At 42.7% G+C, this 24,737-nt stretch overlaps 1 protein-coding gene across 10 annotated transcripts in view; it reads right to left on the reverse strand.

Annotated features, from left to right (window-relative positions):
* The window catches only part of TNIK (TRAF2 and NCK interacting kinase), a 484,943-nt gene that overhangs the window by 40,735 nt on the left and 419,471 nt on the right, over positions 1 to 24,737 (reverse strand). For 5 of the 10 annotated variants that reach the window (XM_029061394.2, XM_029061423.2, XM_029061416.2 and 2 more), the window contains 5 exons: positions 24,523 to 24,680; positions 20,296 to 20,396; positions 19,042 to 19,065; positions 11,983 to 12,167; positions 3,389 to 3,515 (listed from right to left, as the gene is read on the reverse strand). In XM_029061394.2, coding sequence (XP_028917227.1) covers positions 3,389 to 3,515; positions 11,983 to 12,167; positions 19,042 to 19,065; positions 20,296 to 20,396; positions 24,523 to 24,680 — 595 coding nt within the window. The remainder of the gene's footprint in view (positions 1 to 3,388; positions 3,516 to 11,982; positions 12,168 to 19,041; positions 19,066 to 20,295; positions 20,397 to 24,522; positions 24,681 to 24,737) is intronic. The other 5 variants (XM_029061401.2, XM_029061369.2, XM_029061407.2 and 2 more) reach the window with 3 other exon arrangements.

A 24,737-nucleotide genomic window follows, 5' to 3' on the forward strand; every position in this document is an offset into this window, starting at 1 on the left:
GGTAATCAGGTTGCCCCACGTGAGGCTCACAGTCTTCATCCCCATTTTACAGATGAGGGAACCGAGGCACAGAGAAGTTGAGTGACTTGCCCACAGTCACACAGCGGGCACTTTCCACTGAGCCACACGGCTCCTCTGACTGTGAGCCCCACGCAGGGACTCTGACCAACCCAATTACCTGGAATGCACCCCAGCGTTTCGTATAGTGCCTGGCACTTAGTAAGTGCTTAACAAATACCGTTAAATATTAGTATTGGTTCTGCCACTTGTCAGCTGTGTGACTGTGGGCAAGTCACTTCACTTCTCTGTGCCTCAGTTACTTCATCTGTAAAATGGGGATTAACTGTGAGCCTCACATGGGACAACCTGATTACCCTGTATCTACCCCAGCGCTTAGAACAGTGCTCTGCACATAGTAAGCGCTTAACAAATACCAACGTTATTATTACCAGCCAAGAGATGAGTGTCTACTGTTTCGATCCCAAAAGGTTCAGAGCTACCTGTGCCTTCAAGAAGGCATTTTCTCCAAGGAAGCAACTGTGAGTACGGTTTTCAATTCTATCCATGCACCAAGTTTCTATTTTACTGAAATTCCGGGGGAGGGTGAATAACTGCCCATGTGCCCAAGCAGACAGAAAAGTAGGGGAATATAAATATGGTGTCTGCCCCGGGCTCCACTGGCTGAAAAATAGGTGGAAGTGGTGGGGCAGTAGGAGGTTCCTCCCTTTCGACATTCCAAGGGAGGCCTTGAGAAGCAGCTGTGGCCTAGTGGAAAGAGCACAGGCCTGGGAGTCAGAGAACTTGGGTTCTAATCCCAGCTCCGCCACACGTCTGCTGGATGACCTTGGACAAGTCACTTCACTTCTCTGTTCCTCAGTTACCTAATCTGTAAAGCGGAGATTAAGACCGTGAGCCCCAAGTGGGATATGGATGGTGTCCAACCCGATTAGCTCATACCGACCCCTGTGCTTAGTATAATGCCTGGCACATAGTAAGGGCTTAACAAATACCATTAAAAGAAAGAAAAGTCGCAGCCTCTTGCCCCTGGAGTGCTGAAGCAGAAGGCTGCTGTTATGGGTATCCTTCTTTTTCCTTTTCCTATCTCCTTCTCAGCTCTGGCTCTCTACTTTCCATTGCTGTTCCCAATCTTCCTCGTCTTCTACCAGGTTCAGCTTCCGTGTGGGTAGGTATTTGCAGGGAAGAGGACGACTAGGGGAGAGAGCGAAGCCCTAGAAATGGTAGCCCCCGGACTCGGGCAACCTTGAACCAGCTCTGGCTGGAAGTGTCCGTCCTAGAACTGGTCCACGCAAGACGAGATACGGTCGCTCCACACTCTATGACAAACTGGTGTCCTCTCGTTCGGAAAGAAGTCGTAATTCACTCCAACGGATCTTTATTCGTGTTTTCCCATGCGGAACGACTGTGTGATGGAAACTCTCCTTTTTCTATTGAAATGATCCATTTCCTACTTTGAGAATTTATATACCATTATGACACAACGCCGGCTTTAGAAGCTGAAGGCATTTTTTTGTCACCTGGAGCCTTATATAAAGAAAAAGTCTCCAAGTGAATTTGACCGGAATCAGCAAGCCTGTGAAATGATGCTCTAGCCGTTTGCTTTGTGAAACACATATCCTGGTAGAACTCATCATTTAGTTATTACCTTTCTCTGCTCACAACGTGATGTTTTTCCTCTCCTTTTTTATTTTTGAAGCAAGGAGGGGTTTTTTTTAAATTTCTGAGAGTAAACAAATCTAGCCTGTTCTGCCTTTGTTCTCTCTTTTAAGGGTAGAGCAATTTGTGCTCTTTCCCTCTTTGCCATTGACTGTTTTCAGGAGCTGGAGGAGATGCAAGCTTATAAACTGGGGAAAATAATGTATGTTTATATGTGTGTGTGTATGCACGTGTATGAGCACACACGCACGTAACGACACACCTCTTCTTTGCAAGTGATCGGTTGGCCAGGAGGGAAGAAGGAGGAGAAACGTCCCTACAAATGCTATTGCTGGGAAATTGCGGGCTTAGGGAACTGCCCAAATCCCGGCTCCACCACTTGTCTGCTGTGTGATCTTGGGCAAGTCACTTAACTTCTCTGTGCCCCAGTTACGTCATCTGTAAAAAATGGGGATTGAGAGTGTGATCCCCATGGGGGACAGGGACTGGGTCCAACTTGATTAACTCGTATCTATCTCAGTGTTTGGAACAGCAGTTGGCACATAGTAACTGGTTAAGCAGCATACGTAATTATTATTATTTTTAGAGTGGGCAAAGACAAAATCAAACTGGGAAGGTGAGCCATCAGTCCAAGTGCTAATCCCACTTCTGCTGCAGACAGACCTCAGGTGGTAATCCACAGGTCTTGGTTGTTTCTGCAAGAGCGGTCTAATTATTGAAATTTTCCCTTTCGGCTAACTGGGTAAAGCGGCATCCATTCTTAGAACTACTGAACATCCCTAGACAATGTTATTTGTTTGTTAAGCACTCACTATGTGCCAAGCACTATTCTAAGCGCTGGGGGGGGATACAGGTTGTCCCATGTGGGGTTCATATTCTTAATCCCCATTTTAGAGATGAGGTAACTCGGGCACAGAGAAGTGAAGTGACTTGCCCGAAGTCACACAGCTGACAAGTGGCAGAGCTGGGATTAGAACCCATGACCTCTGACTCATCTGTGCTCCTTCCAGAGTCATGCTGCTGCTCTAAGAAATGACCAAGAAATGCAAAAATAAGGGCAAGGTAGGCAAACTAGTTGCTTTTTAGAATCACTGGTGTATGAACTAATTGCACTTGTCACTTTTCTAACCTCAAGCGCAAATTCTTTATTCAAATATGCACCACTTCCTACAGATAAATTTGTATGAATGCAATTCAATCTGGCTGAAAAACTCAGAGGGATATGTAAAGTACAAAAAAGCAGAACAATTAAATCAATCATTCACTTCAGAGACGAGGTTTCAGCGCTTAGATAGATGCCGTATAAACATTCTCCTCGGCAACGTTAGCAGAAGAAAACGGTGAACCCTGGTTTTAGTGGGACAGTCTGGGCTTATTACAGGCTCTCCCAGGCAATATGAACATTTAAATGCCTCCAAATTTGGGATCCTTTCTTTAAACTGTTCAGTCTTTCTTGCACAACTTCCCTGGCCGCTTTTGCTCACTTTAAATGTCTGGGCTGCAGCATCCTCAGAACTTGTTCACTGGATCCCACAGAATTCTGAGATCTGTAGTGTGGACTTTTCAAGGAGGGGTGGAGAACTGCTTCTCAGTCCTACATTCCCCTTTCTTGCGTGACTATCAAGAGGTCAGGCGAAGCATAAGAGCTCGGGTGGTACGGTTTGTCGTCGAAAATACAGATGATTTCCTCCACACATTTTTCCTGTTGACTTACCTCCCTTATCATTAAAGTCCCTTCTCTTGAAATGCTGTTAAATGTATCCGCGTGCGAGGTCTCCAGCCCATGACTTCCAACCATCCCCATACCGTACGGCTCATTGCTTCCTGGAATTCCCGTGGGTCTGCCAGAGGGAAGGAAGCACATCAGTGACCTCAAACATATGCAAAAATGCAATATTTGTACACTCGACTAGAGGACATTTTGTCAAAAACATTACAGGAAACCCTTTTAAATAAGGCCAATTTTAAATAATATGGTACATTATTATAAGAACCTGCTTGTGAGTACAAATGATTAAAGATTAATCAGGGCTTTTCATCAGAATTCTTAAATTCAGTTTGTTGATGCAACATAACTAATGACGAATATAGAACGTCTTTATCCTCTCTCAGGGTCGCACCTGGAGAGTTTCCAATACACTACCAGTCTCGACTACGGAAGGGAGAGTCAAGAAGGGGCCTGTCCATTCCATTCCTAGCTCGGCCAGTGGCTAGAGAGCGGAAGGCAATCTGCGACATGTCAAAACTCTCCTGTGCCGGGCAGCAGTGGCATGCGAGAGAGTCGAGAGCGGAGACTCAGGTTTACCGCGCGGAAGGCGGAAATGGTAAACCAGTTCTGTATTTTTACCAACAAAACTCTATGGATCCACTACCAGAACAACTGCAGATGGAAAGCGGGGCGTCCTGGGAGAGATGTGTCCATGACGTCGCTACGGGTCGGACCCGACCCGACAGCATAAGACAACAAAACGAAGCTCTTTGTGGGCAGGGAACGCATCTACCAACTCTGTTGTACCGTACTCTCCCAAACACTTGGTACGGTGCTCTCAATATTGTCTTTCAATATTGAATTAAATCCCAATTAACCCTCCTACTTAGACTATGAGTCCCACGGGGCACAGTGTCTGTGTCTGACCGATAATCTTATACATACCCCAGCACTTAGTACAGTGTTTGGCACACAGAACTTAACAAATGTCACTACTTTATTATTATTATGTTAGTTATTGTTAACAAATTGATACCCATTTTATAAGCAGAAAAACTGAGATCCAGTCAGGTAACATGGTCTCTCCAAGACTGAGTCGTGGCCAGCCTGGTTTAGGGGCACAGGGCACCCTCTGTCTCAAATTTTGGTCTGCATCCCTCTCTCCCATTTCCAAAATAAAAATATAAGCTTTTGGGGGAAGGGAGAAGGAGGGCTGATATTCTGCCACTGCATTACTGGTTCTAATTTCATGCTCCCTTTGTTCTTGCCTCCAGGCTCTATGATGATTGAAATGCCCAACTACCTGCTCAAAACGTAGGTCAGTATAGCGTAAGACAGTCTGGTTGCAATTTAGACCCACAGAGAGAAACCTTTTTCAGGGATTTTACAACCCAGACAGATGAATGGAGGGGGCGAGGTGGGAAAGCGATAGAGACGAGAAAGAGTGAAGATGGAAGAGGCAGTGTAAAGAGTGAAGATGGAAGAGGCAGTGTATGATAATGTCTAAAATTAAGCACAGATTTCCTGAAATCACAAAAATAAAATGATGGAAGAGATGAGTCTGTACCTGGACTTGTGTTATAACACAATGGAAGGAGCGGCTAAAAACTCCTCAAAGAGGAATTAAGGTAGGTGTATTCCAGAAGGTAGAATTAGTCTTATCATTTTACAGGGAAATCAAAGTAAATGAATTCATTTACTTCCTGGCACTTTGACACAGTACTCCCTTTAAACCATCGCCAAGAAAAATCAGTTTTGTGGAAGACAAGTGATTCCCTCCCTTAGTTAGTCTAGCGCCCTTCTGCACTTGGCCCAGGAAAGATTTACTTCCTGGAGTCCAAAGATGCATCCTGGATCTTCAAAGACTCACTTAACCAATCTTCCTTTATAATAATAATAATGTTGGTATTTGTTAAGCGCTTACTATGTGCCAAGCACTGTTCTAAGCGCTGGGTAGATACAAGGTAATCAGGTTGTCCCAGACGGCGTGCACAGTCTTCATCCCCATTTTCCAGACGAGGTAACTGAGGCACAGAGAAGTTAAGTGACTTGCCCAAGGTCACACAGCTGACAAGTGGCAGAGCCGGGATTAGAACCCAAGACCTCTGACTCGCAAGCCCGTGTTCCTTCCACTGAGCCACGCTGCTTCCCATAATTCCCTTTATTACAGTGGTCGCATGGGAGCTCAGACAAACCAACGGAGGACAGATGAAGCTCATCCCAACTAGCCCATGCTCTACGCGAGGTTTCTTGATTCCTCCCCGTTCCTCTAGTCAGCTCGTTGTGGGCAGGGATTGTGTTTATCTATTGTTTACTGTACTCCCCCAAACACTTAGCTTAGTGTTCTGCACACGGTAAGCGCTCGATAAATACGACTGAATGAATTACTTCACATATGACTACTGGATTGAAGCTTCAGAATGAAATATGGAATAGGGAATGAAATCGGGAAGCAGCGTGGCCTGGTGAAACGAGCCAAACGATGGGGGAAGCAGCGTGGTCTAGTGGCAAGACCACGGGATTAGGAGTAAGAGGATGTGGGTTCTAATCCCGGGTCTGCTATTTGTCTGCTGTGTGACCTTGGGCAAGTCGCTTCTCTTCTCTGTGCCTCAGTTACATCATCTGTAAAATGGGGATTAAGACTGTGAGCCCCACGTGGGACAACCTCATTAGCTTGTATCTACCCCAGTGCTTAGAACAGTGCTTGGCAATAGTAAGCCCTTAACAAATACTATTATCATTATTATTATCATTATAATACCTACCCCAGCGCTGAGTTCAGTGCCTGGCACACAGTAAGTGCTTAACAAATACTATAAAAATAGGAGGTAAATGCAAAGGAAATAGGAGAAGGCAGACACTTATGCTGTAGTCTTCTTCTTGGTCCTTACACCCAAACAGATATCTTTCCGGTACTGTGCACAAGTGAGATCTTCCATAGACTTGGCAGACAAGCAATATACTATCTTTTACCACTCACAGGACAAATTTAGACTCATTATTCTCTTAACTGATTTCATCAGAACCCTCACTGTAGTATTACTATCATTTTCTTTGATATTAACATCATCTCCCTTTTTCTGGGTGCAAATATATCTCTTCCCCATAACGAAAGAAAAAAAATCCATACGTGGTTACGGATTCAGTAAATGTTCTGGAAATATTTGTTGATAATGACCATATTTCCTTGACAGTATGCTAGGATAGCATATACTAGAAGTGACTGCATTTGTTGAGAACTTACTGTGTGGAGCACACTGTACTAAGCACTAGGAACGAATGCCCAGGCGGGAATTAGATATGGCCCCTCTGCTTTGGGGGAGCTGACAATCAAAAAAACAATGATTTAGCAGGTAGTTGTCCAAATGAATCCTCAAACAGTCTTCAGTATAACTTTCTCGAAACCTGTGAAATGATGTTTAAACCATTCTGGGGGAAGCGGCATGGTCCAGTGGATAGAGCATGGGTCTGGGAGTCAGAAGGACTGAGTTCTAATCCCGGCTCTACAAGCTTGTCTGCTGTGTGACCCTGGGCAAGCCACTTCACTTCTCTGTGCCTCAGTTACCTCATCCATAAAATGGGGATTAAGACTGTGAGTCCTATGTGCGACAGGGACTGTGTCCAACCTGATTAGCTTGTATCTACCCCCGGGCTTCGAACAGTGCTTGACACATAGTAAGCACTTAACAAATACCATCACTAATTATTATTAAAAGAAGAATCACAGCTAATACCAGTGTGTTTGTTGTAGTTTCGAACTGGATGGACTTATACATTCCATCGAACTACCATTTACCTGTTTCTCCTTGGTCTGTTTTTCAAGTATCTCACTTGCCATCAAGGGGAAGTAGAACACTTGAAATGAATAAGAATGGCGGATACTGTTTCATGTTCTCTTATCCAGCAAAGCATACAAAAAAGCTTTTCAACGATAGAGTTGACCCAGAGCCTCTGAGACCTGCCTAATGGATACCTTGCAGGCAGACTATTAGGAACGTGTATGATTTATCTCCTAAAACCATTCATCTCCTAAAACCATACTTCTTCTTAATGGATCTTGCAACTCGATCTTGCAACTCTCTCCTTACATCAAAACCAATGGTTCCCAACTGTTTGGCTGGAGTAAAATCATAAAGAGCAAAGGGAGAATGTTCTTAAAATCTCCAAATACTGTATGAAATAAAGCTAGCCAAGGACATCATGATGATTGTAGTCTGAATATTTAGAAAATTAAATGCTTTATATCTCTTTCTCATCAACTAGTCAATGTGAACCACCAGCAAATCAGCCTTGCTAGTTATTTTGCAATTGTTAGCTTTGTATTTCCATAGCCTAATTCTCAATTAATATAATTTGTTTTTAAAGGTTCTATTCAGAAATGTTCTCAGACTTCGATAACTGGGTTAAAAAAATATAGTTACAGATAAGTTAGTAATGAGATCAGTCCTGCAAAATGCCCTCAAACGAATGGCAAACTCCAGAAAAGCTGTGGCCAAAATGCTTCTGCACAGCTGGGTGGCTCTCTACGTTCTTAAGGGCGCAGCACTTCCGAAACTGCCATGCAGCATGGAAGGCTACTGGCTCCTAGGTGGCTCCTAACAAATACCGTACTTATTAAATATTATTATTATTATCACCTCTTCCTGGCTGTATATCATAGGATATATCATACAAGTATATCATAAGATGAGTTGTGGGAAGATGGGCTTGTGGTAAGCCCAAGAAGCAGTATGACCCAGTGGAAAGAGAATGGACCTGGGAGTCAGAGGATCTGGTTTCTAATCCCAGTTCCACCACATACCTGCTGGGTGATCTTGGGCAAGTCACTTAACTTCTCTGTGCCGCCGTTACCTCATCTGTATAACGGGGATTCAATACCTGTCCTCATAGGCTGTGAGCACCATGTGGGGCCTGATTATCTTGTATCTACCCCAGCACTTAGTACAGTGCTTGGCATCTAGCCGAACAAATACCACAATTATTATTAGTATTATTTCTTATAATATTAATATATAATGATTATACATACAATTCTATATTACAATGCTAACATTGCATATGTACTTGAGGCAAGTGGAGTGGATTCTGATTAAACCTGAAAAGATCTGTGTGATTACTTTTAGTCTAGAGGTGGAGGCGGCCAGGTGGAGTGTGGGACAGTAGGAAGTAAAGGAAGCCAAGTGAAAACGAGAGATGGATGAAAAAGTGAGATGCAAAAAAGAGGGAAAAAAAGATATAAGCAGAGGGTTTACAGGGACCAAAACAGAAAAAGTAAAGGAGGAAATATACATTGCTAAAGCAGGTACTTCAAAGAGAGGGAGAAAAAGGAATATGAAGCATGATGGCAAGAGAAACATGGAAAAAGGAAAGTAAAAAAAAACCCTACACAAAGAGGATAATGAATTTATTCTCCACTCGTGGAGTAATGCTAGGCTATTTTACAACAACATTTCATAAAAAGCCTTTTTTCTTTTTGTGGGAGAGTGAGACAAATGCCCCAGATCCCTCTGGGTATTTTCCTAAGCCTTTGATCTCTGAAATGAGTGTCCCTAAATTATTCAAGAAGATGTATTGATGTACTGGCTGACAACTTCATATTAAAGTGTATAATAATAGGAAGAATATACCTAAACACCACTTTTAGGCATTCAATTGGGTAAACAGAACATGATCTTAGACCGCCATGTCTTCTAGATATATGTACTTGGGATGGAATAGTTATGGAAATATTACTCCTTAACAAATAATTAATAATCTTTACAGAAATAGTCTCTGATAAATAATTAATCACAGTTATGGAAAATATACCCTAATCAATAATTAACATGTATTTCAATGAGGATTGCCAAATTTTCACCTATCGCCTCATAGTTGTCTTCTTTTTACTCTTTAATTATTAGACATTAAATCACCAATAGAAAACCTCGAGTCTTGAATTGTCTTGCATTTCGGTTGAATCACCCCATCTCTCAAAAATCTGCTATTAAACATTTTTTATAAACGATCCATAATTTCATTTCTCCAGGTTTTGGGTGAGGAAAATGGATCTTGAGAGCCAAGAAATACAATCTGAATGATCAACGCCTTACCAAATGTTTCCCGTTTAGCATTTAGGCATTTGACCTGAAGGCAGTACACCAAGGTCCCCCCAAAACATGGGAATCACACACTAGCAAACCCCGTGTTAAGGAAAACTCATGTTAAAGTTGGTCTTCCTTAACCAAATTCCTGCACATTCACTCACCCGATTTTTTCCAACATTGGATCATGTTCTATCCAGATAGAAACTGTCAGGAGAACATTCTCAAAATCCTAGCGCATAGTGAAGATACAAGTTGGGGAAGAACCACTTTGACTGACGTCACCTTGCCGCAAGAGGACAGCCCAAGAGGCACAAGTTTAAAAACCAGTCACAACTTTTATAATAATAATAATAATGATGATGGTGGTATTGTTAAGCGCTTATTATGTGCCAAGCGCTGTTTTAAGTGCTGGGGTAGATACAAGGTCATCAGGTTGTCCCATGTGGGGCTCACAGTCTTAATCCCCATTTAACAGATGAGGTAACTGAAAGCCTAGAGAAATTAAGTGACTTGGCCAGAGTCATAGAGCTGACAGTGTGGTGGACTCGGGATCAGAACCACGATCTCTGACTCTCAAGCCCGAGCTCTTTCCACTAAGCCAAGCTGCTTCTGGGTACCAGGGGTTGCTTCAGAATATTGAAGTGCCAAGGAAATGATGTCAATCAACGATATTTTGATTAATGCAGGTCTAGGAGTCAGAAGGACCTAGGTTCTAATCCCAACATATGTCTGTTGTGTGACCCTGGGCAAGTTGCTTAGCATCTCTGGGCCTCAGTTACCTCATCTGTAAAATGGGGATTAAGAGTGTGAGCCCTATGGGGGACAGGAACTGTGTCCAACCTGATTGACTTGTACCTATTCCAGCACTTAGAACAGTGCCTGTCACATAGCTAGTGCTTAACAACGTAGCTCAGTGGAAAGATCCCGGGCTTGGGAGTCAGAGGTCATAGGTTCCAATCCCGACCCTGCCACTTGTCAGCTGTGTGACTGTGGACCAGTCACTTCACTTCTCTGTGCCTCAGTGACTTCATCTGTAAAATGGGGATGAAGACTGTGAGCCTCACGTTGGGACAACCTGTTTACCCTGTATCTATCCCGGCGCTTAGAACAGTGCTCTGAACATAGTAAGCGCTTAACAAATACCAACATTATTAACAAATATTAATATCATTACTATCACTATTATTACTACTAATAATAATAATCTGACAACCAGAAGCCTCAGACTGCTGCCTCTGCTGATGGGGACCTCGTCCAGTGATAAATTCTGGTTCCCCAGAATTTGGGGAAACCAGTAGCAGCTGGATGAGACACGAAAAGCCGGCCACCCCATTCACCCCAGTGTTCTGCTCACAGTACGCACTCTATAAATACCAACTGATTGACTGACTGAGTGCTGGTGGAGGGTGTTCTGCTCCTAAGCGGCTGAGGTTACTCACGATCAGCAGTCTCCTAAACTGGTGCTCCCCAAAGAACAACACGCTGTCAAAGGTTCATTCCCACATGATTAGAAAGATGAGTTCCCATCCTTTTCTTAGCCTGCTCCATACAGGTCAGTGGCACAGTGATACTGGCCACCGGACTTGTAGTCAGTCTGTCGAAGACCTAGATGAAATTTCTGGGCATAGATACCATCTTGAGAGGAGCACGGAAAAACATAAAAGTTCAGAAATATTTGTGGTCAGGCTAGAGAGGTGACCTAGTCAAATTTTCCCCTGCAGGGGATGTAAATTAAAGCTGGGAAGATTATAAGGAGTTGGAAACACCAAAAACCAGCACAACGTTCTAGTTTGTTACACTTTTTCCTTCCTCGTCTCTAAAAATCCAATAAGGGTCATCTTTCCATAAACTGGCAATTAAAGAAACCCTGCCCCTCCCCTCTGGAGTGCGCAAAGCCACTTGATACAGAAAATATTGCCCAAACGTGCCCCTGGAACCAACAGATCCTGAATTTTGTTGGCGAGAAGGGGTTTAAGGAAAGGATCCACTGCACCGGTGTACTGTTCCACTTCCTCAGTAAATCATTACCCACTCCCTCAACCTACAACAGTTACTATTATTATTATCGAGTCATTTCTGATTCTTAGTGACTCTATGGATATATTTTATCCAGAACGTCCTGTCTTCTGCCATAATCCGTAACCTTGCTAACGGTTCTTCCGTTATCGTTGTTATGGTTTCTATCCACCTAGCTGCTGATCTGCCTCTTCAACATTTTCTCTGTACTTTTCCTAGCATTAGTGCCTTCGCCAGAGAATTAATTCTCCTGATTATGTGTCCAAAATATGCTAATCTAAGTCAAATCATTTGGCCTTCCAAAGACCACTTTGGCTTAATTTGCTCCCAAATCCATTTGTTTGTTTCTCGGGCAGTCCACGGTATTTGCAAAACCTTTCTCCAACACCACATTTCAAATGAATCGATGCTCTTTCTATCCTGACCACAATTGTTATTATTGCTATTATTAGAAGTGACGCCGCACTGGCAAATGTATGCCGGGCCAAAAATGTCTCTTACATGAGCCGGGGGATATCGCTGACAGGCACCGTCCCATCGTGGGCCTCATTTTCTGCATCTTCTTCTTCTTCCTCGCTACTTTCTGACTCCTCACTGGAGGAAGAGTAATCAGTCACCTTCTTCAGGGGCCGGTTGGGCTCTTCGATCCGCAGTTCTCTTAATTCTTTGGCTAACGCAGTCAGGTCCTGCAAAGGAAGAGTAAGCCCTCTAGGTGAACTGAATTAAGGATAAAAATAATTTGCGTATCTCTGAAAGCCAATGTTACAGCATGAGCAACAAGGAAAAGAGCTCTACAAAATCGTTACAAACATAGTTATCGTAACAGGACAAACAGAAGACAATGTTTGTAGCATATAGCAATAAAAAAAATAAAAAAATGAAATTCATTTTATTCTTGTACAAAAATCAATGGCTAGGCTGCTACTGTTTATATCTGAATACGTATTTTATATGTATATAGACTGTGCATACATATATGTTTGTTCTCATTTTATTTTAGAAAGGTGAAGTTCAGTCACCATCAGAGTAAACTGGAAAACAACTTGGGTTCAAATGATCACTTTAAGCATTTCTCCCTGAATATTCTTGCCTTGAGACTCTCCCAGAGAGATCTGGGTCATGATTTTTTTCCCCAGGTATAAATGCCACTGGAAAATGAGTGATGACATCATCCAGAGTGTCATGAAATTCCCAAGGGTCCATCTCCTGGAATGGTACATCTGAATTTTCAGGATCTTGAGGATCAAGAAAACACCCCTTGACTCATTCCAAACAATTCCAAATTAATTTAGAGTCATGGATCTCGAGTCATTTGAGAGGAAGGAACACCCCCCCCCCCAGAAATAGAATCAAGATCTGATTATATATATGTTCTCTAGCAGAATCTGGCTCTATCTGCAATATCATCAAGCTCTTCAAGGGAGAAATAATTTTTCAGTTTACCATGACTTTGATGAAACCTTGACCCTTATGTGAAAGTGTGCCATTTAAATTAAGGGGACATTGCAGGCATGTGTGGAGAAGAAATTATCTGTTATTTTACATGCTTTTACAGCAATGCAGAGGGAAGCAGTTCAGCAAAAGCGCGATAGCTCTAATTAGAATGGGTTAGGTTTTTTTTTTAAATTGTTTTTCATGGCCCGAAGCATGCACATGATGAGAAGAAGCATCACAAGTGTCAGTCTTACCATTTCTCCCTATATTAGTGACCGAGGTAGGCATCATTGCATTCGGTCAGAGATAAAGGATTAGGGAGAAAGAAACTCATTGAAAAAAAAAACTAAATTCCACCAATTCCTTATGGCCATATTCTCTCTTTATTGCAGTCCATAAATTTTGTGTTGACTACCCAATTGAGGGTAGGATTCACTAATTAAGACCATCTAAATTGGTCTTAAAAATCTCTCCCTTTGGCACTGAGGAAACATACAAAAAATATTCAGATGGGTATAATTAGAGCTGGGTATGTCATTATGTTTTTAGTAGCAAATTTGTAATATTTTCCAGTGCAGCTTGTCCTTTAGTTATTATCCTAGAGATGGGAAAGCAATGCACGTTTTGGTTTCGAAACTCAGAATGGCCGGCTAACTCAATGTTAAGTGGGAAGAATAATCTATCTTCAATTCCTCAAAATGATATGGAAAGTGTTACTGAAATCTGCCTTGAAGTCACTCCAAAGTGGACATCGACTCCAAAGGGAATCTTCAGAAATATATCAAATTGCTGTCCATTTATGTGTCCTACCTTTGAAGTAAATCTATCTATCCCCAGAGAATCTGCTGGCAATATCTGAGGAGTCTGGGTAAGAATCAATCGTATTTTATCAGTCGTACTTACTGAGCACCCCCTGTGTGCATTGCACTGTGCTAAGCGATTGGGAGAGTACAACATAAAAGAGTCGGTAGACACGTTCCCTGATCACAATGAGCTTACAGCCTTAGAGGGGGAGACAGACATTAAAACAGCCTTTGAAGACTTCAGTGGCTATTATAGTACGAGGACTGCTATATTGGTGTGGGAGAATATTCATCACGAGAGCAGCTCCTGCAAGATTATCTAGCTTCAGCAATTGGCCCGGAAAGCATGTGAAGTGAATGGGCTTGCTTTATTTTATTTTATTTTTTGGCAGGAACCAATACGAATCACTCGTCCTCGTAGGCAGGGAGAAGAAACTGAAGGATATGTTTCAACTCCTGCAGAAAGTTAACTATTGGAGCAGAATATTTCATTCGGGTGTGAAAAGAAATATGACCATTATAATTGGGAAGTAAATTTCACTGCCAATATTATTAAGTGGCTCAGCTTTACAAGTCACTTGACTTACATATTTCTGCTGAGTTTTATGGAATACGGCTGTTTGTTAAAATGTTAGTTGTAATTAAGCAATGCTTTAAAATACAAATTAAAGAGAGAATATGGTTTTAAAGATGTTATTTCCAATGCCGATAATTTCGTGAGTGAACTATAATAAAATCTATAGCCATGATAACTGTTTATGTCAATTCAGACTAAGATCATCGCTGCATCCAGCCATTTGGTCTTTCTCAACCAAAGAAAATTAGAAACCTGGGACCAAAAAGGAGAGCCATTTAGAAACATTTTCCACTATCCCAAAGCCTGCTCTTTTCAATGTACGCTTATTGAATTCATTTGCAGTTGGAACATAAGACTATAAGGAATGTCATACTAGGTCAGAGCAAAAACACATCTACCCCAGTATTCTGTCTCTAGTATTAATCCCTAAAACTCTTAGAAGAATGTCATGAGGAAGACCATGAGGGTGGGCTCTTTGATATCCATTCTCATCAATGACAGTGTATTTCCTAATATCCCTATTTTTTTCCTCTGAAGTCAAACTCCCTCCCCTCAGAATTATGGATCTTTTGATGATAAATTTATCCACCGCCTCTGGAATGGATAATTTCTGCCTGCAGTACTCCCAAAAGAAATCTTTTTTTAATGGTTTTCATTAAGTTCTTACTGTGTGCCGGGCACTGACCTAAGCACTGGGGTACAGATACAACCTAATCAGGTTGGAAACAGTCCCTGTGCCACATGGAGCTCACAGTCTTAATCCCCATTTTACAGATGAGGTATCTGAAGCACAGAGAAGTGAGGTGGCTTGCCCAACTTCACACAGTAGGAAGAAATGTTCACTTGGTTCTGATGTCTACCAACTTTAAGCTTCCATGGGTACCCTTCTTCTTGGTGATGGAGCCATTAGTGAACAGCAATTCTGTGTTTGCCCTGTCCACATGCTTCAAGATATTGTAGGTATCAATCAGCCTGTGGCATCCTCTTTCAGCCTCTGACGTTCCTGACTAAAGTGTCATAATCTTTGCAGCCTAACCTTGATGGAGGAGCGGCTGCATGCTCTTTAATCTTTCAAACTGACTGCTTTTTCATTTTCTCCAGACTAGAAAAAAACGGAATAGTAAGCTTTTCTGTAATTTAAACTTTCCCTCCGGATTTTCATAAAATACCTACATTTTTGCTGCAAAGACAGAGAGTACAACTTAATTTTTACTCAGTATTAGAGATAAAGGGGGCAGAAATCCATAGAGGAAGATAGAGGGGATTTCAGAAATCCCCAACTTTTAGAAGTGACTTGAAAAAATATGTAGGCGTCCTCAGTCTAGAATCAATCAATGGTATTTATCGAGCACTTACTCTGTGCGAGCACTGAACTAAACTCTAGGGAGAGTACAATATAACAGAGTTGGTAGACACATTCCCTGTCCACAATGAGCTAAGAGTAGAAATAATTTGCCTTAGCATGAGTCAGGGAACTTAACTGGATGTTTCATTACCATTTCATTTTTAATAACTTGCTTTAGCACAGGCAGTAGAAACATTGTTACATGAAGCAGCCATAATCTGGGGTTCACTGACATCCCTGAGTTAAAAATTGATATTTAATTCTTTGACATTATCCACTTTCTCTGTATAATGACCTCTTTCTAGAACTGCATTGCTTCACTGCCTCCAACTTGGAGTAAAAAATAAAAAAGTATTCGACAAGAATGCGAGGGCTCTTCAGTATTAAAAGTGCGTGGCTTTCTACAGAACCAAGAGAAGGTAACAAAGTATATAATACCAGACAGCAGCTAAAGAGTCCTTATTGTAAGGAATCCTCTGATTCAATATTTAATGGAGTCAATTCAATGTACTTTCAAGAATCACAGAACTCATTTCATCTGACATAGTATGAACATTCTGCTTAATTAGATGCTTCTTTATATCTCCTTTTAAAACAAATGATCTGGGCTCTTCTATAATATTTTAGGCAAAATTTATCTCTTATGAAGTATCAAAGAAAGACAACTGAAAACTAGGGTCTTACTAAATCTTTTTTTTTTTTTGTAGGACTTCTAACTGCTCTCTGGTAAAAAAAGAAAAAAAAAACAAAAAATGCTACAGCCTGAACAAATATTAATAATGAAATTACTGTTTGTTAAATCTACTAATCTATTTGCCATGTATTCCACAGCAGGGCATTTAAAACAGCTGTTTTAACTTTTCCGAGATGGTAAAGAATTTTACAGCATTGGCAGAAAATATATTTCAAAGGGGCATTCGATTAATTGAAAAGTTCATGTAAGAACCTTGGCAAAAATCTCCAAGTACACAATAAGGCTATGACCCTTAAGACATCCGGTTGTTGTCCTTGCTGATGCACGTTTTCGTTATTTTTAGCCTCTCAAATTCACCCCAGTTGTCTAAATGCCACTGCGTTAGGACTACTGGAGAGGTGATTTAACTGTTTAAAAACCAACGTGAAAACCTAGGAATACGAGACAGAGACATCCAGATGGAACCCAGCAGCCCTAGACTTTTAATCTGTTATATTGATGAAATCCAAATGCAGAGACTTGCCCCCAGGCAGTTGTCATCCGTCTATCAGGAGGCTCATTAGTGTTGCTTTAAAGCACACGCACACGGCCATTTCATCAGCAGATGTGTGTTGCGGTGCCTTCTTATTCGTTACGCGGTCTAAATGAAAGCGTATTGACCCCACGGTAACCCCCATTCTTTTCCCTCATGAAGAAAGGAGCACACTTATTAAGAAGGACATATTTTTAATGGGCTCCTCTTCCCCTTCTCATATCACTAGCTGTAGCTGCAGGAAAAGCTTTTTGCTTTTGTGGGGCATCATGTTTGGCTGTCCTATGAACACGGCTGCCCTTTATCCGGAGTATTCACTCAACCGCATTTATTGAGCGCTTACTGTGTGCAGAGCACTGTACTGAGTGCTTGGGAGAGTTCAATATATCGATAAGCAGACACATCCCCGGCCCACAAGGAGCTTCCAGTCTAGAGGAGTAGCTCAGCATTCTACCCACTTTGTAAACCACCCAAAGTAAGACAACATGGTGTCACATACTATATTTCAGGAGGGCTGATATCATACAGCCATTACTGAAACTTGCTGATCCAAATGCGATAATAGCTCCATGTCTACCTATGGGCAGAGCTCATGACCATTATGGCATCTCTTCAGTCTGAGCCCCCCTGCCCAACAGGATGAAACTCTATAATGACAGTAATTGTGGAAGTTGATTTATTCATTCATTCAATAGTATTTATTGAGCGCTCACTATGTGCAGAGTACTGTATTAAGCGCTTGGAATGTACAATTCGGCAACAGATAGAGACAATCCCTGCCCAATGACGGGCTCACAGTCCGACTGTGCACCAAACACATGCATGGGGTTGACAGAAGATTATCAGTCCCTGTCCCACATGGGGTTCACAGTCTAACAGGAGGGAGAACAAGGGTGGAATCCCCATTTTACAGATGATATATAATTGAGGCAAAGGGAAGTTAATGGACTTGCCCAGGGTCAAGAGGAGGAGCCGGGATTATAACTGGCTCGCAGGCCAATGCTCTAACCACTAGGCCATGCTGCTTGTCACTCTCCACGATGCAGTGGCATGCCTCAGAATGACTCACTCCACGTAACTGAAATAGTTTCCAAAAGACTTCTTGCATTAATAGAACCACTAAGGTGAGTGTTTGCAGGGGATCTAACAGAACATGGGGTTTTCATTCAGTCCTTTTAGGAAATCCCCACAAATAACGAAGCTATAGTCTTTAAGTGGGAAAAATGTCTCCATTGAGCAGCCGCTTGACTTGCCGACACTGTTCTGTCGTTGAGATTATTCTTAATGCTCGTTGAAGTGGATTTACGTGTCCTAGTACCATCGCATACACTTCGAGAGAAGCAGTGTGGCCTAGTGGAAAAGCACGAACCTGGGAGTCAGAGGAACTGGGTTCTAATCCCGGCTCCGACGTGTCTGCTTGTGCAACCTGAGGTAAGTCACTTAATTTCTCTGTGCCACATCTGTAAAATACAGATTTAATATCTGTTCTCCATCCTATTTAGACTGGGAGCCTTGTGTGGGACTGGGATTGTCTGACCTGATTATCCTGCATGTTCCCCAGCGCTTAGTGCTTGACACATAGGAAACGCTTAACAAACACTACAGTTATTATAAACTAGAAGCATTACATTGTGTCCTTCTGTCCCTAGAGCACAGAGTCAGATGATGGTTGAGTTTAGAGAAGTGGGCCTCCAGCAAGTGCTTAAAAATTACGCAGGGATCCAGAATCACCTACTGATCTTAACTCTGATAGGGAGGCAGAGCTTCCAGTCTGGAACTGCTGATCTTTTAAGCTCAAATGATCGTGGGATGGTACTAACCAAGAAGTCTGCATGGGGATTTCTGGAAGCCCACTGGCTGAGTCAAATGCAATCACAGCTCACAACTTTCATTCAATTCATTCATTCATGCATTTAATCATATTTATTGAGCACTTACTGTGTGCAGAGCACTGTATAAGTGCTTGGGAGAGCACGATAGAACAATAAGCAGACACATTTCCTGCCCACGACAAGCTTATAATGGAGTAGTTCATGCCAAGTGAGTGAAGTTTCCATTTTGTTCCAATTCACCACCTTTTCTGGACAACCACTCCAGGAAAACAACATTTGATATATTGCACTCTAAATAGTCACCTTGCAAAGGTAGGACTGACAGAGAAAAGATATCACTAACCTCATCTATAGCTTTCTTATAGCTCTGAGAGTAAGGGAAGATTAATCAGCATCAGAAGAAAATGCCAGAGGAAGGGCAAGCAAGTCAGAAACAAAATTAGAATAGTTAGTACAATGATGCTATGAATAAAAATGTTATACACAGCAAAACATCAATACAGGTAAAAAAGAAAATGGGGCAAGTTCATTTCATTATTGATTTCAACACATTTTTGTTTCAAAATACAAACATCAAGTTAAACCAGAAAGCCTGTGGGGACCATTTTAATGAGTTTTCCTGAAAAAAAAAAGATAAAATAAAAGGTACACAGGAACTATTGCAAAATTAATTTTTCAATCAGCGTGGCCAGCTTTCTGTAAGATCATTTGGGGCCAGTCAGGAGGATGATAAAGAGCCAAAGGGGGTCAGAGCTAACTTCATAATACCTAATTGCAAACAGGAAAAACATGCAGTTAACTCTTGATTATTTACAGTGCCCGACCTGGAGAGAACACGGTGCTGCCAAATCCATGGATAATCACCACACTTCACTGTAGCTGAGCTTTCAACACTTCCCAGCAAATCTGCTGCCACAGTTGTGATTAAGGAGCTAATCTGAAAGATCTGACTGCCCTTTGTATGGTATTGAGTGCTTACTATGTGCCAGGCACTGTACTAAGCGCTGGGGAAGATACAAGATAATTAGGTCAGACAAAGTCCATGTCCCAAGTGGGGTCCCAGTCTTAATTTCCATTTTAAGGATGAGGGAACTGAGGCACAGAGAAGTTAAGTGAATTGTCCAAGGACGCAGACCAGATAAGTGGCAGAGCGGGATTAAAACTCAGGTTCTTCTGATTCCCAGGACTTTGTTCTTTCCGCTAGGCCCCATTGCTTTTCAGAACTGCCCTCCCCGCAACTGCCTTTGAGGGATAAATTTGACTGCCCTTCCCAAAATCACCTCTGAGGAAGAGGCTAGTAAACATAAAAATAACTAAAATTCAGGAAACAGAGAGGGAGGTGGAAGAAAAATTAGGACCCAAATAATCTAATAACTGTCATATACAGCTTTGACTGAATAACGTTCCATGAATTCCCTGAACCCCTCACATTTCCTGTCAATCCAGTGGGTCTGTTCCACAAGAGATAGGGTAGCTTCAATGTGCTGGGCTTCTCTGTCATATGAATTTGGTTCTTTGAATCGAACGAGGCTACGCATGATAAATACCAAGGGCTTAAAATAGAATGAAGGAGAGAAAGAGAGAGATTGAGACTCACAGCAGGTCGACTAGGTCGGGTAATGTCCCTGGTCTCTTCCGGTTTCCCTTTGGAGGGCTCGTGGGAGAGCACAGGTGATCCTTCAGGTTTGGTATTGCCTGCTTGGTGGGTCGGGGGGTGGGAAGGAAAAGAAGGGCAAATGTTTGTTAGCAAAATGCTACAATCCCAACTGTGAGCTTTGACTACCCGTGGATGAGTTCCTCTTGCATTCATTCAATCACATTTATTGAGCGCTTACTGTGTGCAGAGCACTGTACTAAGCGCTTGGGAGCAAATGATACAACAATAAACAGACACATTCCCTGCCTACAACAAGCTTACAGTCTAGAGAGAAAGACTGGGGGCAGACCAGCCTCTCACTCAGTCTCAAAACTTTCTCTTTAAGGAACATGTTGGGTCCTAAGCACTGAACTAGGTTCTGTCAGTCAGTCAGCCGATCATACGTATTGAGCGCTTAGTACATTCAATTCATTCATTCATTCAATCAATGGTATTTATTGCGTGCTTACTGTGTGCAGAGCACTGCACTAAGCACTAGGGAGAATACAATAGAATAAGCAGACACATTCCCTGCCCGCAAGGAGCATACAGTCTATAGGGGAGAAAGACACTAATAGAAATCAATTACGGATATGTACGTAAGTGCTGTGGGGCTGGGAGGGGGGATGGATGAAATAATGATGTTGGTATTTGTTAAGCGCTTACTATGTGCAGAGCACTGTTCTAAGCGCTGGGGTAGATACAGGGTAATCAGGTTGCCCCATGTGGGGCTCACAGTCTTAATCCCCATTTTACAGATGAGGAAACTGAGGCACAGAGAAGTTAAGTGACTTGCCCACAGTCACCCAGCTGACAAGTGGCAGAGTCAGGATTCGAACCCATGACTTCTGACTCCCAAGTCCGTGCTCTTTCTACTGAGCCATGCTGCGTTGAAAGGAGTTAACACGTCAGATGGAATACTTGGCTAGTGACTCAGTGGACCTCTGGGGACTGGGGCATGTCACTCACTCGGTTGGCACCCCTGCTGCATCCATTACCAAGTGGACATGAAAATTCTTGACATTTATTTATTCATTCATTCATTCAACTGTATTTATTACTGTGTGCAAAGCACCATACTAAGCATTCAGGAAAGTACAATAAACAGTGACATTCCCTGCCCACAACGAGCTCCCAGTCTAGAAGGGGGGGGAGACAGACATCAATACAAATAAATGAAATGACAGATATATGTATATATAGATAGATAGATAGATAGATATATGTATATAAAACATCTTAAAGGGATGTGATAAGAAGCAGCAAAGTCTAGTAAAAAGAGCACGGCCCTGGGAGTTAGAGGAGCTGGGTTCTATTATCGGCTCTTCCCTTGCCTGCTGTGTAACCCTGGGTAAGTCACTTCATTCCTCTGTGCTTCAGCTTCCTCAAATGTAAAATGGGGATTCAATACCTGTTCTCCCACCTACTTAGGCTACGAAGTCCATGAGGGACAGGGATTGGGTCTGATTTGGTTCTTTTGTATCTGGTGCAGCACTGAGTACAGTACCTGGCAAATAGTAGGCACTTAACAAATACCACAATTATGATGATGATGATCAAATCTTAGTATAAGAACTTGGAATAAATACGCTAAAAATGGAGAAGCCCAATCATTTACAAATGCTTTCATTAAAACCCTTTACATAAAAGAAATCTGGAACTTCTGACTTCTGCGTGTGAGATGGATTAAAATAATGACCTAGGAGAATGGAGGCATTCATTCATTCATTCAATAGTATTTTTTGAGCGCTTACTATGTGCAGAGCACTGTACTAAGCGCTTGGAATGTACAAATCGGTAACAGACAGAGACAGTCCCTGCCCTTTGATGGGCTTCCAGTCTAATCGGGGGAGACAGGCAGTCAAGAACGATGGCAATAAATAGAATCAAGGGGATGAACATCTCATTACAAAATGATAGAATCAAGGTGATGTACATCTCATTAACAAAATAAATAGGGTTATTTATTTAGGCAGAGGGACAGTCCGTGATGCTCGGACAGGAGTTTTTTTTTTGAAAATAGACTCCTTCCTCTTCCTAGCCTGTTTCCTATACAAATAAGGCCTGCCTGATCAGAGTTCCCATATCTATTCTAAAATACTGATAATAATTGTGGTATTTATGAAGAGCTTACCATGTGCCAGGCACCGTACTAAGTGCTGGGGTGGACCCAAGGAAATCTGGTCGGACACAGTCCCTGTCCCATGTGGGGCTCCCGGTCTCTATTTCCATTTTACAGATGAGGTAACTGAAGCTCAGATAAGTGAAGTAACTTGCCCAAGGTCGCACACCAGTCAAGTGGAGGAGCCTGGACTAGAACCCAGGTCCTTCGGACTCCCACGTGCAGGCTCTATCCACTACGCCATGATGCTTCCCCTAAGAGGCCCTGGACACATCCTAACTCACCAAGTGACACTTAAAGGGCAATGTCCTTCATACTTAAAGTTACCCTCTGAAAATTGCAGTTCTGCAGGAAGGAACTGTGATTAATGGAAGCAAAGTACCATCACATTTAATTAGTAGGAAAACACTGATGTTTTCCAGGGGTTACTTCATTAATGAAACTAAACTATTTATGATAAATTACTTCAATGGGAGCCGAGAGAAGTGATTTTTTTCCTAAGTAGGTGATACTGTCACATTCAAGAAACGAGCAGGTCAAGATTGACTCTGCTCAATGGTTCTAATATTCTGCAGATCTTTATCTGCTGGGTTGGAGCCTGAAGTCCGGATAAATGGATTCTGCTTTCCAATAAACATGAAATTGACATATGTGCCGCATTCTCTTCTCCCAGGGATGCCCAAGAGGGTGTTTTATAAGGCAAAGCATAGCTCACTGCCACCGTAACAGAAAAAATGATGGCTTGGAGAATTTGGGGTTAGCGGAAAAGGAGGAAATTAACTGGGAATGTGAAGCCAATAACGGGGGAATAGCCCAGGAACCCCCAAAAGAGGGAACACGAAGGATGCTAAGAAAGTGGGTCTCTTGGTTCCTTCCTGTCTTATCCTTGGGGCTGACCCAGACGAGATGGTACCAGGGATGTGGGGTGATGGTCACGGCCCCAGCAGTACCTCTGCTGAGGCACTTTTATTCATTTATTCACTCATTCATTCAGATTTACTGTGTGCACAGCACTGTGCTAAGCCCTTTCCCATACAGTATCCTCTCTAAGTGATCACTGGCAGCAAGGCAGAAAGTTAGCAAATAGAAGCAGTATGGCTTTGTGGAAAGAGCATGGGCCTGGGAGTCAGAGCGACCTGGTCCTAATCCCATCTCTACCGACTGCCTGCTGGGTGACCTTGGCAAGTCACTTCACTTTTCCGTGCCTCAGTTCCTCAACTGTAAAATGGAGATTAAATACCTGTTCTTCCTCTTACTTAATAATGATAATAATAATGATTGTGGTATTTAAGCGCTTACTATGGCCAGGCACTGGACCAAGCACTGGGGTAGATACAAAATAATGAGATTGGACACTGTCCTTGCCCCCCACAGGGCTTACAGTCTTACTCCTCATTTTACAGATGAGGGAACTGAGGCTCAGAGAAGTGAAGTGACTTACCCAAGGTACAGAGCAGACGAGTGGCAGAGTCAGGTTTAGAATCCATGTATCGCTGTTTCTGGGAGTCCCATGTGGGACAGGGGCTGCGTCTGACTTAATTAACTTGTAATCAACCAACGGTCTTTAGTTGGCGCTACCTATGTGCAGAGCACTGTACTAAGTGCTTGGGAGAGTACAATACAACAGAATTAGCAGACACGTTCTCTGTCCATAACGAGCTTACGGTCCAGAGTTTTGTACCTACTTAAGTCTTCTAATGATAATAATAACGATGATGATATTTGTTAAATGCTTACTACGTGCCAGGCACTGTACTAAGCGCTGGGGTGGATACAAGCAAATTGGGCTGGAAAAAGTCCCTGTCCCATGTGGGGCTCACAGCCTCAATTTCCATTTTACAGATGAGGGAACTGAGGCATAAAGAAGTGGAGTGACTTGCCCTAGGTCACACAGCAGTCAAGTGGCCGAGCTGGGATTAGAACCCATGACTTTCTGACTCCCAGGCCCGTGTTCTATTCACTATGCCATGTTGCCTTCCCAGACATTGGAATGGTGTTTGACACATAGTAAGAGCTTAACAAATATAATATAAAAAAACCCCAGCGGGGGAGAAGAGAGGCCTCACCTCTGACTCGGTTCCTCTCGCTGGAGCCGGCCTGCGAGCCCGGCTGGGAGCCGCCTTGGGAGCTGGGCTGAGAGCTGGGCGTGCTGGAGCTGGAAGAGCTGCTCGTCCTCTGCAAGGGGCTCTCCAGGATGGGCTCCGTCCTCCTCAAGTCAGGGTTGCTGCACACGGACCGCGCGCAGAGGAGAGAGACCACAGCGGTTAGTGAGGGGACCTCC

Source organism: Ornithorhynchus anatinus, chromosome 1 (genome assembly GCF_004115215.2).
Source record: "Ornithorhynchus anatinus isolate Pmale09 chromosome 1, mOrnAna1.pri.v4, whole genome shotgun sequence".
Taxonomy (NCBI): domain Eukaryota; kingdom Metazoa; phylum Chordata; class Mammalia; order Monotremata; family Ornithorhynchidae; genus Ornithorhynchus; species Ornithorhynchus anatinus.